Source organism: Phyllopteryx taeniolatus, chromosome 5 (genome assembly GCF_024500385.1).
Source record: "Phyllopteryx taeniolatus isolate TA_2022b chromosome 5, UOR_Ptae_1.2, whole genome shotgun sequence".
Lineage (NCBI taxonomy): Eukaryota > Metazoa > Chordata > Actinopteri > Syngnathiformes > Syngnathidae > Phyllopteryx > Phyllopteryx taeniolatus.
This window is the reverse complement of record NC_084506.1, coordinates 15,229,757-15,246,195: the sequence shown is the minus strand read 5'-3', so window position 1 is coordinate 15,246,195 and position 16,439 is coordinate 15,229,757. Positions and strand designations below refer to the sequence as shown.

The following is a 16,439-nucleotide window of genomic DNA, read 5'->3' as shown; positions in this document are numbered from 1 at the left end:
ATCCTGGTAATGCAATTGAAAACAGATTCTCATTTGCAATATCGACCTAGCTGCAGACAGCAAAGTGATATAGTTACATATTTACATGTTAATATACAATGGTAATGGTTCGAGGAATGCCAGGCCGAATGGTTGCCCCCCATACATTTTCATCTGACCAAATCTGGCCCTCTTTGCAAAAAGTTTGGACAACCCTGCTCTAAATCATTGAAAAACATGAGTGAGGTGTGCGTGTAGTCGACTTTGAAAAGATGGAAAAGCTAATGAAATTGAAGGGTGACTATAAAAATATAATATATATATATATATATATTGTATTCAGTGAAATGCAGCCCTATGGGGGGCACAAGTCAGTGCAAACTGTAGGCCGGTCCCAAGCCCGGATAAATGCAGAGGGTTGCGTCAGGAAGGGCATCCGGCTTAAAACCTTGCCAAACAAATATGAGCGTTCATCCAAAGAATTCCATACCGGATCGGTCGTGGCCCGGGTTAACAACGTCCGCCACCGGCGCCGTCAACCTGCAGGGCGCTGTTGGAAATTCAGCTACTGTGGGTCGAAGTCGAAGTCAAAGAAGAAGAAGAAGAAGAGGTGGAAAGCGGGTTCTTTGGCAGAAAGAGAAGAGGGAAACACAGAGCCTAGAACTGAATGTGGGGACTTTGAATGTTGGGACTATGACAGGAAAATCTCGGGAGTTGGTTGACATGATGATTAGGAGAAAGGTTGATATATTGTGTGTCCAGGAGACCAGGTGGAAAGGCAGTAAGGCTAGAAGTTTAGGGGCAGGGTTTAAATTATTTTACCATGGTGTAGATGGGAAGAGAAATGGAGTCGGGGTTATTTTAAAAGAAGAGTTGGCTAAGAATGTCTTGGAGGTGAAAAGAGTATCAGATCGAGTGATGGGGCTGAAATTTGAAATTGAGGGTGTTATGTGTAATGTGATTAGTGGCTATGCCCCACAGGTAGGATGTGACCTAGAGGTGAAAGAGAAATTCTGGAAGGAGCTAGATGATGTAGTTCTGAGCATCCCAGACAGAGAGAGAGTCGTAATTGGTGCAGATTGTAATGGACATGTTGGTGAAGGTAATAAGGGTGATGAAGAAGTGATGGGTAAGTACGGTATCCAGGAAAGGAACTTGGAGGGACAGATGGTGGTAGACTTTGCAACAAGGATGCAAATGGCTGTAGTGAACACTTTTTTCCAGAAGAGGCACGAACATAGGGTGACCTACAAGAGCGGAGGTAGAAGCACACAGGTGGAATACATTGAGATGCGACACAGGGCAAAGGTAGAGGTGGCAAAGGCAAAACAAGAGGCATATGATGACATGTATGGCAGGTTGGACACTAAAGAAGGAGAAAAGGATCTATACAGGCTGGCCAGACAGAGGGATAGAGATGGGAAGGATATGCAGCAGGTTAGGGTGATTAAGGATAGAGATGGAAATATGTTGACTGGTGCCAGCAGTGTGCTAGGTAGATGGAAAGAATACTTCGAGGAGTTGATGAATGAGGAAAATGATAGAGAAGGGAGAGTAGAATAGGCAAGTGTGGTGGACCAGGAAGTGGCAATGATTAGTAAGGGGGAAGTTAGAAAGGCATTAAAGAGAATGAAAAATGGAAAGGCAGTTGGTCCTGATGACATTCCTGTGGAGGTATGGAAGCATCTAGGAGAGGTGGCTGTGGAGTTTTTGACCAGCTTGTTCAATAGAATTCTAGTGCGTGAGAAGATGCCTGAGGAATGGAGGAAAAGTGTACTGGTGCCCATTTTTAAGAACAAAGGTGATGTGCAGAGCTGTGGCAACTATAGAGGAATAAAGTTGATGAGCCACACAATGAAGTTATGGGAAAGAGTAGTGGAGGCTAGACTCAGGACAGAAGTGAGTATTTGTGAGCAACAGTATGGTTTCATGCCTAGAAAGAGTACCACAGATGCATTATTTGCCTTGAGGATGTTGATGGAAAAGTACAGAGAAGGTCAGAAGGAGCTACATTGTGTCTTTGTAGATCTAGAGAAAGCCTATGACAGAGTACCCAGAGAGGAACTGTGGTACTGCATGCGGAAGTCTGGAGTGGCAGAGAAGTATGTTAGAATAATACAGGACATGTACGAGGGCAGCAGAACAGCGGTGAGGTGTGCTGTCGGTGTGACAGAAGAATTTAAGGTGGACGTGGGACTGCATCAGGGATCAGCCCTGAGCCCCTTCCTTTTTGCAGTGGTGATGGATAGGCTGACAGATGAGGTTAGACTGGAATCCCCGTGGACCATGATGTTTGCAGATGACATTGTGATCTGCAGTGAAAGCAGGGAGCAGCTGGAGGAACAGTTAGAAAGATGGAGGCATGCACTGGAAAGAAGAGGAATGAAGATTAGCCGAAGTAAAACAGAATATATGTGCATGAATGAGAGGGATGGTGGGGGAAGAATGAGGCTACAGGGAGAAGAGATGGCAAGGGTAGAGGACTTTAAATACTTGGGGTCAACCGTCCAGAGCAATGGTGAGTGTGGTCAGGAAGTGAAGAAACGGGTCCAAGCAGGTTGGAACGGGTGGAGGAAGGTGTCAGGTGTGTTATGTGACAGAAGAGTCTCTGCTAGGATGAAGGGCAAAGTTTATAAAACAGTGGTGAGGCCAGCCATGATGTATGGATTAGAGACAGTGGCACTGAAGAGAAAACAGGAAGCAGAGCTGGAGGTGGCGGAAATGAAGATGTTGAGGTTCGCTCTCGGAGTGACCAGGTTGGATAAAATTAGAAATGAGCTCATCAGAGGGACAGCCAAGGTTCGATGTTTTGGAGACAAAGTTAGAGAGAGCAGACTTCAATGGTTTGGACACGTCCAGAGGAGAGAGAGTGAGTATATTGGTAGAAGGATGATGAGGATGGAGCTGCCAGGCAAGAGAGCTAGAGGAAGACCAAAGAGAAGGTTGATGGATGTCGTGAGGGAAGACATGATGGCAGTTGGTGTTCGAGAGGAGGATGAAGGAGATAGGCTCTCATGGAAAAGGATGACGCGCTGTGGCGACCCCTAACGGGACAAGCCGAAAGGAAAAGAAGAAGATATTGTATTCAGTGAAATTGAAGTGGAAAAAAAGGAATTTAGGAAAATCTGTTCATTCCTTTACATTGTGTATTACTGCACGTTTCGAGACAATACAATATTGTACAGTGCTATTTTTCTTACTGAAAAACACGTTACAAAAATTTTTGGGTGTTTTTTTATCAATTTAAAAAAGCGGATTAATAGCTTTTGCATTCATTCCAGTAGGAAAAGTCGCTTTGAGGTATGAGTGATTTAAATTATGAGCATGATCATGGTATGAATTAAACTTGTAAATCAAGGAACCACTGTATAAGATCAGGCCAACAGAGTGGGCACCTATACCAAGGCGCAATCTAGAATGATAACAGTGTATAATCCAGATTGAGAATTTCTTCTGGATTCAAAAAATAGAATAAGAAAAATTGAAATTTCTATGCTTTTTTTGCCAAAATGAAAAGAACAAAACCCATTTAGCAAGAAAAAAGTCAAATTAGTTTTAGCGGTCTGCATGAAGTGATGGGGCGGGACGGATCTGGCCTTAAATTTGACACCTTGGGTCTGCTTGGTCTCCAACATCATGTCAGTCGTTTGTCATTTGTTCCCGCAAAACTGCAATCACCAAGGTCCGGTGATGTGAAACGAGCTGTGCGCTCACGGTGCGAGTGGCCTGTTAAATCCAACTGCCCACCCGTTAGTCCCGCTCTCATAAGTGCGGCTCTAATGAAGGCCTTTAATAGGCCTGTTGCCGCCCAAGGCGCGGTCCCGCTCTCCACACTAAAGGCCTCTCACAACACGGCCAGCACTGCACTGTGCAATCTCAGCGCCGCTCAAACGAGGGTGTTAACTACCAAACGGGGAGGCATCCGTTTATATATTTACTTTAAATAACCCCCTTAGGTACAGCCCCTGACCTCCGTGATAATGTGGGCCAGCACGGAGTATATTGCCAGTGTGGGTAAGAGAGAGCTGGGCACAGACTATTGGCCTTTACCACTGCGTTTTATTGTTGACAGAAACACACGCACCCATCAGCCAACACAGCGCTCCCAGGATGTACCAGTACAGTATATCCAGTATATATGCATACTGTGTTTTACAATAATACTTAACTACAGAGGAAACTTTGTTTACAAACAACCCGGTTAACAAAATTAACTTGGGTTACCGCATTATTTTTGGTTTGCGAAGTCTCGGCATGGCCGCTGAAGGCTCAGAACTTTGTGCTTTGCCTCACACCGCAAAAACATCAATGGCTCTGTGCTTCAGGTATCTTTGTTGTTTGTTTTTTTTTTGCTTAAAATGGCCTCCACATCCCACAATGGAATGCAAAAGTTGCGCTGAATTGTGGGGGGTGGTATACATCACACATATACATCCTATTACCCAATTATTAGTCACAAATAAAAAAAAATTACAAACAAATATATTTTTTGGGGGTGGGGCGATTACTCGGTTAGTTGATGATTATCTAGAGGATAATCAATTATAAAAGATTCAATTGTGACACCCCTAAATGAAGTACAGTATAGAAAATGTATGGCTTGAAAATATTATGTTATCCATCCATCCATCAATCCATTTTCTTTACCGCTAATCCTCACTAGGGTCGCGGGCTGCTGGAGCCTATCCCAGCCATCTTCGGGCAGGAGGCAGGGTACACCCTGAACCGGTTGCCAGCCAATCGCGGGGCACATATAAACAAACAACCATTCGCGAACACATTCACACCTAAGGGCAATTTAGAGTCTTCAATCAACCTATCACGCATGTTTTTTGGGATGTGGGAGGAAACCAGAGTGCCCGGAGAAAACCCACCCAGGCATGGGGAGAACATCCACACAGGCGGGGCCGGGATTTGAACCCCGGTCCCCAGAGCTGTGAGGCAGATGTGCTAACCATTTTCCACCGTGCCGGTCAATATTATGTTATATTAATATGAAATGTTTTATGCTAGATTAATTATTTTAAAATTTTGTGGTATTCTTTTTCTTCCCGCTGTATGTTCTGTGTGGAAATCGATACACATTTGGATGAGAGTTGTTCTGATCCGATCACGTGATGTATGCTAACTTCTTTAGGCATTGCTGGGGTATGAGACCGTAATCAATATCAGCAAATACTCAAAATCAAGTGACTCAACTCGGACTTGGGTGGAGAAAAAATGTGATCGGGAGTCAGGACATCCCTATTTTGTATCTTACCAAATGTTCCGTACTGAAAAATCTGTACAGTACAGTACTGTTCCACCCGTAATGTGGAGTAATATGACTGCAATGACACCAGGATGAATGCGTCTAGGAACAAATGGCACGTGTTAATTACGGAGCGTTCAGCAGAAATTGTATTAGGGGCACTCTGTCAGTGCCGCTCTCCGTCAATTACGCCGCAACGAAATTGCCCTGCATTGAACAATATCAATATCCAGGTAATTTCATTTCAAAGGACAGGCAATTAAAGCGGAATCGGGGTCAATGGAACACAAAGCAGCGTGAAAGCCACTGACTAAAGCACTTAAAAGCAAGGGAGTGAGAAACGAGAGGGAGAAAAAGGGGGAAAAAAAGACTGATTACATTTCACCTGTCAATGACACGCTGCGGGAGTATTACAGTGCTCGTGTGCGCCCGCTTCTATTTTCCCTGCGTGTTTAGGCGCTTGCACGCACGACTGCGGGTGCGCGGACGCCCGTGTTTGTGCGCGTTATGCCCGAAGACATACGCGCCGTAATAGAGTGGCGGCGGACTCCGACAGCTGCCCAGTGCCATTCACAGCTCACAGCTCCCAGGCTCCACTCTGCTCCGTTCGCCTTGTGATGAGAATTAATGTACTCTGACGTCCCCTGGGAGTCCCTCCCCCACCCGGGCACCCCCCACCCCAACAGCACTGCTAATGAAGAAATACAACCTTGCCAAAATAGTGAGGTAGCGAGCCAGAGCGACAGACTGAGAGGTGACATAAGAAAGAGATACTCTGCGTATAAACAAATTGCAAATGTAGAACACGAATCTGTTCCAGCCCCCAAAAAACAAAAGTGCTCCCCCTGTGTATTGCAGATTTTTTATTTTTTTATTTTTTATTGAATGTGTCTATATCGCGGACATCTGTAATGCCATCACATGTGGGAAAGGAGAGCCACAGTCGCAGATGCACTTTCCAATTCAATGCTGAGAGAGCAGTTGAAAAAAATAACAATGAGCACACTCACACAAGAGCTGCTGTTGGCCACAGCTCACGCCAAGACACTCCCACGCGGACGCACCATAGCTTGAGCCAACCGCCCAACCTCACGTGCATATCTAAGACACACATACTACAGTACGTACATATCTAACACACACATAGTACGTACAGTATTAACTATACATTTCATACCTACATTTTTTTTGAGTGTTCAAATACTGTATATTTATCATGTGTGGGAGGATCTTTTTTTATGCTGGATTTTCACATATCGCGAGTGGGCCTGGAACATATCACGCAATAAACAAGAGTTCACTGTATAAAACAACAACAACAAAAACAGATTACGCTGATAGGTGGGCTCATGGGAAGGTCAAACCTTCAGTATGAATGAGTAGGGGGTAAATTACAGGAGGGAAACCTCCGTGAGGTTTGGCTCAAGACTTGTGTCCTGGATGGTCATAACCTGCCTCCGGGCTGCTGCAGGCCATGGCTGCTGTGCCTCTCCCCGAGGGCCTCCCCCCTCTCGACACTAATGCCAACGCACACGCATACACATAAATACATACACACACACGGACATGTTGCCACGAGAGACCTGCAGGTGGTTGAGCAGTATTGATGACAAAATACATGACCCCCGAAATAGCGCCGACGCGACCGGCCAACGAGACACATGCTGACCACCACAGAATAAGAACCATCAAGTCAAAGAAGTCAATGTCAGTCCGTAAATAGACAAAAATACACACGCTGACCCCTCAGACCTTGTCTCCATCAGGAACTGTCTGGACGTCCTTTATTAGAATAAATAATAATGGATTTACACTACAGCAGGGGTGTGCAAACCTTTGTGCTCAAGGGCCATATTTGATTTTTGAAATGGCCAGGTGGGCCAGGTCATTTGTAGATGGGGTCAAAATGTGTATGTTAAATGTTTTCTATCCTCAAGCACAGTGGGTACGGAAAGTTTTCAGACCCCCTTAAATTTTTCACTCTTTGTTATATTGCAGCCATTTGTTAAAATAATTTAAGTTCATTTTTTCCCTCATTAAAGTAGACACAGCACCCCATATTGACATAAAAAAACTTAATTGTTGAAATTTTTGCTGATTTCTTAAAAAAGAAAAACTGAAATGTCACACATCCATAACTCTTCAGACCCTTTGCTGTGACACTCAAATATTTAACTCGGGTCCTGTCCATTTCTTCTGATCATCCTTGAGATGGTTCTATATATTCATTGGAGTCCAGCTGTGTTTGATTATACTGATTGGATTTGATTAGGAAATCCACACACCTGTCTATATAAGACCTTACAGCTCACAGTGCATGTCAGACAAAATGAGAATCATGAGGTCAAAGGAACAGCCTGAAGAGCTCAGAGACATAATTGTGGCAAGGCACTGATCTGGCCAAGGTTACAAAAACATTTCTGCTGCACTTAAGGTTCCTAAGAGCACAGTGGCCTCCATAATCCTGAAATGGAAGACGTTTGGACGATCAGAACCCTTCCTAGAGCTGGCCGTCCGGCCAAATAGAGCAACTGGGCGAGAAGAGCCTTGGTGAGAGAGGTAGAAGAAGAACCCAAAGATCACTGTGGCTGAGCTCCAGAGATGCAGTCGGGAGATGGGTGAAAGTTCTAGAAAGACAACCATCACTGCAGCCCTCCACCAGTCGGGGCTTTATGGCAGACTCGCTCGACGGAAGCTTCTCCTCAGTGCAAGACACATGAAAGCCCGCTAAAAAACACCTGAAGGACTCCAAGATGGTGAGAATTAAGATTATCTGGTCTGATGAGACCAAGATAGAAATTGTTGGCCTTAATTCTAAGTGGCATGTGTGGAGAAAACCAGGCACTGCTCATCACCTGTCCAATATAGTCCCAACAGTGAAGCATGGTGGTCGCAGCATCATGCTGTGGGTGTATTTTTCAGCTGCAGGAACAGGGAGACTGGTTGCAATCGAAGAAAAGCTGAATGCGGCCAAGTGCAGGGATATCCTGGATGAAAACCTTCTCCAGAGTGCTCAGAACCTCAGACTGGGCTGAAGGTTCACCTTCAAAAAAGACAATGACCCTAAGCACAGAGCTAAAATACCGAAGGAGTGGCTTCAGAACAACTCCGTCACTGTTTTTCAATGGCCCAGCCAGAGCCCTGACTTAAAGCCAATTGAGCATGTCTGGAAAGACCTGAAAATGGCTGCCCACCAACGTTCACCATCCAACCTGAAAGAACTGGAGAGGATCTGGAAGGAGGAATGGCAGACCTCAAAAGGGTGCTTCTACTAAATACTGAGCAAAGGGTCTGAATAATTCTGGCTGTGTGATATTTCAGTTTTTCTTTTTTTTTTAAGAAATCTGCAAAAAATTCAACAATTCTCTTTTTTTCTGTCAACATGGGGTGCTGTGTGTACATTAATGTGGAGGGAAATTAATTTAAATGATTTTAGCAAATGGCTGCAATATTAAAAAGAGTGAAAGATTTAAGGGGGTCTGAAAACTTTCCATACCCACTGAATGTGTGACATCATGGTGAAAAAGTATATTGGTCAAAATACTGTTCCAATTAGGGGTTATATTATAAATCCACCAATGGTTTTGATATGGGTGTGAATGTGAGTGTGAATGGTTGTTTGTTTATGTGCCCTGCGATTGGCTGGCGAGCAGAGGTGTACCCGCCTCTCGCCCGAAGATAGCTGGGATAGGCTCCAGCACGCCCGCGACCCGAGTGAGGATAAGCGGTACGGAAAATGGATGGATGGATGTTTTGACATGATCTTTACAGCATGCAAATTCATTTTCATGTAAACAGACTTTTCTTATAAGGCTGTTGATGTGGAAATAAGCATACCCATGTATGTGGGTACAGAGCATACAAATGTCCTAGGTCCATCACTTTCATTATTTATACTGTAGGAGAAGTGTTGCATTTGAACTTTGCAGTTTTTTGAGCAGCTTAATCATCCACGTGAGGTATCAACCTCTGCTAGGGCAGAATCAAACGAGCCTATTTTCAAACACCTCCTACATGCATATGAATGGGCAAGATTCATACATTTTCAACTGAGAAGTGGGGGGGGGGATTTGTAGAAAAAAATAAATGGCAGCAGCCTGGAGTTGCCACTTGTTCCTTGCTAACAAACTAATTAAAATATATCCTCATCCAAAGCCTATAAATGTAATCAAGTGCAGAACTGGAGTGGTGATATGAGGAGCAATCAATAAGAAAATAAATATTGTTTGTACTCACAGCTTCTTGGCTTTGAAGGTGTCCACAAACTCCCTCACACTGCGGAAAGAACCCAGGTCGCACATCATGGGTTCCACTCGGGCTTTGTGCTGCGAAGACAACAAAAAAAAAATGCAAAATGTAACAACCAAGCTTGGTTATTGTTCTTAATTTCTCAGTTAATAGCGTTCAACCCATCCCGCACACCCTCTCTTTCATCCGCTCCCCACAGGCAGGAGGCTACGGAGCATCCGATGCAGGACCACAAGGCTGAGGAACAGCTTCTTTCAGAATCAGAATCAGAATCATCTTTATTTGCCAAGTATGTCCAAAAAACACACAAGGAATTTGTCTCCGGTACTTGGAGCCGGTCTAGTACGACAACAGACAGTCAATTGACAGAGAACACTTTTGAGACAAAAGCCCTTTCTCCATCTTTGTTTTTGTTGTTTTGTTGTTTGAGGTGACACAAAAGCAAAATATTACTGTATTTTTCGCACTATAAGTCGCAGTTTATTTCATAGTTTGGGGGGTGCGATTTATACTCCGGAGTGATTTATATGTGAAATTATTAACACATTATTATATAATTTCACGTTATTTGCACACTGACAACTGCAAGAGGGCGCTCTCGGCCTGTGTATCTGTACCTGCTACTTCTGTACCACTGAAAATTGATAATTTCAACATTAGTCGTAACTTATAAAAACAACTGAGAAGGACTGAACAAAAATGGCATCGAAGAGAAAATCATATTCTGCAGATTACAAGCTGCAATTAGTGAAATATGCAGCCGAAAACGGTAATCGAGCAGCAGAAAGAAATTTTGGAGTGAGCGAGAAACTTGTAAAGGACTGTCTCTATTCTATTTTTATTTTAAATTGCCTTTCAAGATGAAATGTCTGTTCTTGGTGTTGGATTTTATCAAATAAATTTCCCCCAAAAATGCGATTTATACTCCAGTGCGACATAAGTTTTTTCCTTCTTTATTTTGCATTTTTTGGCTGGTGCGATTTATACTCCGGAGCCCCCTATAGTCCAAAAAATATGGTACTTGCTTTGGTGGTTTTGGTGAAACCAAGTCATATTCTAATGCTGATTACGAAAGAATGGAAAAAGCTAGAAATAAACATTTGCTCTGGTAAAAGAAGAAAATCTTTCTTTGAGTAGATTTGGATTAGTCAAAATGCTCTAAAACTGTCAGTATTGTGGTGACGGCAAAAACGGAGGACCCCAACATAGGGAAGCAGGGAGACGTGGAAAAATGTAAATACTAAATTAACAATCTCAAAAATCAAGATTGAAAGTAAAGAAACACTAGGAAACAAAACACTCATTACAACAGGAAACATGACAAAACTAGAAATGTGACTTGCAGCGACAATGTTCCGACATAGACTGAACAAACCAGGGAACTAATTACAAACAAATTGACGAGACGACAAGGCACACCTGGACAAGGCACGAGTAGCTGGATGTGGAGCTGATTTGTTAACACTACGACGAGAACAGGTGGAGATGAAAGCCCAACGAGAAGACAAGACATGAAAATGAGAAAGCTTGACAAAATGTGAAACAAACTAAATCTAATCGAACCCAAGTCAACCAAAACACAGATCATGACAAAAACGACTGACAATAACGGCTGACAGTGAATGATTTAACCTGGTAAGTCAAGGTACAACTGCATTGAGTTATAATGACGCCTGTCCATGCTCCTCCTGATAAATGGTCCATTTGACTCTTGCTATCAGACCCGAGAGAGACTCTCAGACGTCCCTGCTGGCCTTTTGGGTTTGGCCACGCCAGGAAATCTGGATGCTGTTGTCCCTGCCATCCCCGAGGACGCCTGTCAGCTCGCATTACAAGAGCGTTCGGCGGCCCGTGCGTATTTTACGGGAACGTGTAAAGTGTACACGACACTCGCAGCAAGGACGCTCCGTGGAGCGGTGAGTACAAGCCACGGTGAAAGGGTTAAGAGAGCCCGCTGATGGAAATGTGGTTCTTCAGGCATTTTACAGGCAACTTAACCGCCCTGGGCTGTATTTATAAATGCAAACACGCACATACGTATGCACACACACACACACACACACAACAAACTCAATGTTGTGACTCAAGGGTAAAAACGCCCAATCACACCATTATCTATGCCTGAATTATTCTCTTGCTGCAACACTCTACCATTACATGGATGATATTACAAAGCATTAAAGTGCTGATTGTGGCCATTATAGATGGGATTATAAGGGCGCCCGCTTATATGACGTGCACACAGCAGTAATCACAGGTGAGGGGAGACAACTGTTTCACACTCGGAGACACTTTCGCACAGTTTAGAAGTGAAGAAATAGTCCGCCAAGTGCGCTTATAGTTCGACGTGTGCTTCAATTGCGCTTGAGAGAGCGATTCTGTTGGAGAAATGAGAAGGGTTCCGGTTGAAACAAGGTCAGAGTAGGCAGCGGTGGGATCATTAGGAGGTCAGCGTGAGAGGAAGGGTGACCAGCAGAGAAGATGAGTGCAGATGTCAGCTTGACAAACTCATATGGAGAAGACAGGGGGGGAGTGAGATGGAGTGATGGGAGACGGGAATGAAGATAAAAAGGGGGTTGAAGTGGGGCCCGCTGGAGCAAATCCAGCAGGGAGAAGGTGAGCAACCTCCCCCCCCTCACCCCCTTGCCCCCCCACCCCTCCTGTAGATTGAAGTCTTGCGAAGAAAATAAAGTTTATTACCTGGAAAGAAGGGGGGAGGGGAGGGGCATGTAAAAAGCATTAAAGCCATGGAGGTGAACAATTAGACAGATGGCCAGGTTTTGGACGGAGGGGAAAATGGATAGAAAAGGAGCAGGAGAATGCAATCGATTTTTTTATGAGGATCCTGACAACTTCTGGCCTCTTCAAGGGCGAAGGGACAGTGAGAGGCAGCGGTTCACTCCAGTCTAATCGCTGAGTGCGCAGGAGCAGCAAGAACTGACTGACTTGCATAAGCGGGGTACACACATGGAATCTGTCCAGTATGCAGTGTACCTTGATTTACAGGTGTTTCTTTCCCCATTGAAATTAATTGAAATGCGATTAATCCATTCCAGCCTCCCAAAAAAAACATCACAATGTTTGGTTATGTGATTTTAATAATGAAAGGCAGCACTGTACTGTATAAAAGATGCACATCATAAAAGGAACGTAAAGAAATAAACTGGTTTTAGGAAGTGTAATTACTGTATATACTGTAGTGTTTGTGTTTTGGTTGTCTGCCTTTAACTCATTCATATCACTACCAAAGCAAAAAGGAGACTCTTCTTTCAGAGAAAATGAGCTTTTTTTGAAGAAACGTCAAGCAGAACAGTGACTTTGATGCTAATATTTTTTTTGCTTTTGTTATACTTCAAACTATAAACAACTTGGAAAGGGCTTTTGATGGCAAAATAATAATTTATTTAAAGGTACACAACCATGAGCGATGCTGATTCACCGCATGGCTCCAGTGTGGCTTTTTTACATGCCGTTGATCATTCACTTCATGAACTGCATTATCATTTCTCTATCACAACACATACTCTATTTATACCACTCATACAGTATACAGTACATTGAAACCTTGATTTAATGGACTTCGGTTTTAATGGACAGAAAATAGTGTCCAGTTGGAACTCGGAATCACCTCTCTCATTCAACAGTGGGGTGGATAAACTTGAAAAATGTTCTCACATTTTAAAGCTTTTTTATATTTACTCACAATAATTTGGTACTGTACTAGGTGTTTTCAGGCCACAGAGCAAAGTACAAAACAATTGTATACTGTACTGATGTTTTTAGGCCACAAAAAAGTGCTTAAATTTAACGGACAATCTGATTTAACGGCTGACCCTGCTCCCTTATTAGTCCGTTAAATTGAGGTTCCACTCTACATACTCTGTTGGAGTGTGGGGTCCCTAAATTTGCTCATAATCAACGGGACAAGTAGAAAGTCACACCCTAATCTTTATCTTCTCCTCAAAAGCTGTGCTCATCTCAAATCCAAGGTGCTGCACTGTCGCCATCTATAGGGATCTGTTCATCATTACAGTTGTTTACAAGCTTATTATTCACAGACAAGGTGTCCCAGCACCTCCTCTATACGCCTACCTGTTGAAAAATGTACTTTATGTTGATAGAAGCGGAACAGTGACCGACTGGTTAGAGCGTCTGCCTCACAGTTCTGAGGACCGGGGTTCAATCCCCGGCCCCGCCTGTGTGGAGTTTGCATGTTCTCCCTGTGCCTGCGTGGGTTTTCTCCGGGCACTCCGGTTTCCTCCCACATCCCAAAAACATGCATGGTAGGTTAATTGACAACTCTAAATTGCCCGTAGGTGTGAATTTGAGTGCAAATGGTTGTTTGTTTGCATGTGCCCTGCGATTGGCTGGCAACCAGTTCAGGGTGTACCCCGTCTCCTACCCGATGATAGCTGGGATAGGCTCCAGCACGCCCGCGACCCTAGTGAGGAGAAGCAGCTCAGAAAATGGATGGATGGATGTTGATAGAAGTGAATAGTTGGATTCCAGTTGGACGTATAGACGCCCATGGCAGTTAAGGGGTGTGCCCTAGTGAGTGACGTCAGTGGCTGGAGTTGGCAAGTGTTCTCTTTTTGTAGTTTGTGGGTTTGACTGTGGGTGCCTGTTCAATAAACAGCTAAAAGTGCATCGGTAACTGTGGCTCTACTTGCCCACATGGGAGGGCATCATAGTGCCTTAATTGCTCCATATTTTTTCGACTTCATTCAAGCAGCGGCGTATCTGCATATCACTCGGAACACAAATTATGGCTCGCAAAACAACGCAAAAATGACTAAGTGAACATACAGTATGTGTGTTTATAAGTTAAAATATGTATTAAAAGGCTGGGGGGGCTATAAAACTATTACCAAAAGATGTTCTTTTTTTTATATGGTCTCTGTTTCGCAGATTTTTATCTATTACAGGTGGTCCTGGAATGTATCCCCTAAATTAAAGAAGAATGCCCTTTGCTTGTGTGGGAACGTGACGCAGGGTTGTCGCAGTGGGTGGTGCAAGTGGGGGGTGTGGGGGTGTTCTCTCCTGAAGAGTGACACAGTGGTCACTGCTGAGTAGATAGATGGCTTAAGAGCGAGGGGAGAGGATGGAAAAGGGGTGGGGGGGTAAAACTAATACAATTATAACTGGGGCCATCCAATCCAATAAAATGAAGAGATATTAGAGCAGGGGGAGACCCGTCCTGTTCAATAAGACACTGGACCACTCCAGTAACTCTTAAAAAACATGCGCGCACACTTAGTTGACCTCTTAAATAGCATGGCAGCCAACCCTAATGGACACAAGCAAGTGGAACCGCCAAATAATACACTGCTTTAATGCACTCGGCTCAATCTCATTGCCTAATCCTTCTCGGCCACGCCCACTCATACTTTAACCCCTGGTTCCATCTCTTGGCTACCTTTCGAGATCACCTATGGAGGGGCAACACTTAAGAAATCAAACGCAGCCCTCCCTTCGCCAAAAACTCACAAACATGGATACGTTCCAGACCCAACCATGAGAAGTAAAAATCTGCTCTATAGAGAGTCAAATTGCTTTAGAAACGTTTTGTAGTTTTAGCTCTCATAAACACTTTAAACACATTTAAATGTATTAAAACACATTCATTAAAAAAATTTTTTTAAAGTATTCCATATCGCCTGTTTTCACTCTTTCGCTGTCATGAAATCGGAGAGTATCGTACAACACAACTGAGGACTCCAAAACTCCCGCTCACATAGTTCTCCAGATAAGAGGCAAAGTGTACGTGCTTCAAGCTATTCGTCACTTCCAGTTGAAGTTTACCATAAAACTGACACGTAAAACAAGAGTATTAAACATTGTGTGTCATTTAAACACCAAAATGTTCAACCAAACCATAGAAGCTTATCTAAAGAAAGTTGGCTAGCTTAATGCTAACATATAACATCATAAGTGTGCTAAAGGAAATTAGCCTAATAGTTACGTAATTATAAACCTTCAACAACTGCTACTTTAACACACATATGGAACAGCAACACATACAAACAGAGCATAGAACACAAGAAAATTAAATATTGGATATCTAAACACCAAACAGGTGGACAACTGGTTAGCACACCTGCCTCACAGTTCTGGGGACCGGGGTTCAAATCCCGGCCCCGTGCCTGGGTGGGTTTTCTCCGGGCACTCCGGTTTCCTCCCACATCCCAAAAACATGCGTGGTAGGTCGATTGAAGACTCTAAATTGCCCGTAGGTGTGATTGTGAGTGCGAATGGTTGTTTGTGCCATGCGATTGGCTGGCAACCGGTTCAGGGTGTACCCCGCCTCCCGCCCGAAGATAGCTGGGAAAGGCTCCAGCAGCCCGCGACCCTAGTGAGGAGAAGCGGTAAAGAAAATGGATGGATGGATAAACACCAAACATGTTCAACCAAACCATTTAATTTCATCTAACAAAAGTCTCCAACATAAAAACCACTAACGACTAGTCCAGCATGCTGACTACTGTAAAAACAGTCAACCACTAGTCCTCTGTTCTACCTCCCATAAAGGCGGTCCATCGACTATAAAAACCATTAACCACTAGTCCTTCGCATTGCCCACCATAAAAACCGCCAACCACTGGTCCACCGTACTGCTCACCATAAAAACCATCAACCACTAATCCCCACCATAAAAAACGGTCACTGTCCAAATACTTCTGGACAATGCAGACCACGCTTCCAACTTGAAAACTACGAGGGGGGAGAAACTTGTGTCCTAAACTTTATGAAATGCTGTGATATGGATGCAAGGCATCGATAAAAACTGACAGCTAAATTAAACTGCTTCTGTGCCCCCCTCCCGAGCAGGTGCGGAGGTAAGGTGTTGTCGCGGCAGTGAAAGCGAACGAGCGGGGAAGACAGCGTGTGAAAAGGGCACCTTATAAAAAGCAATTAGAGAAACGACTTTCAGCCCCTCTCTTCTTGCTCTGTAGATTAGCGG

The 16,439-nt window shown here is 43.9% G+C and overlaps 1 protein-coding gene across 6 annotated transcripts in view; it reads right to left on the bottom strand.

Annotated features, from left to right (window-relative positions):
- wwox (WW domain containing oxidoreductase) overlaps nucleotides 1-16,439 on the bottom strand; it is a 216,334-nt gene that overhangs the window by 147,659 nt on the left and 52,236 nt on the right. For all 6 annotated transcript variants that reach the window (XM_061772993.1, XM_061772996.1, XM_061772997.1 and 3 more), the window contains exon 6: nucleotides 9,467-9,555. In XM_061772993.1, coding sequence (XP_061628977.1) covers nucleotides 9,467-9,555 — 89 coding nt within the window. The remainder of the gene's footprint in view (nucleotides 1-9,466; nucleotides 9,556-16,439) is intronic.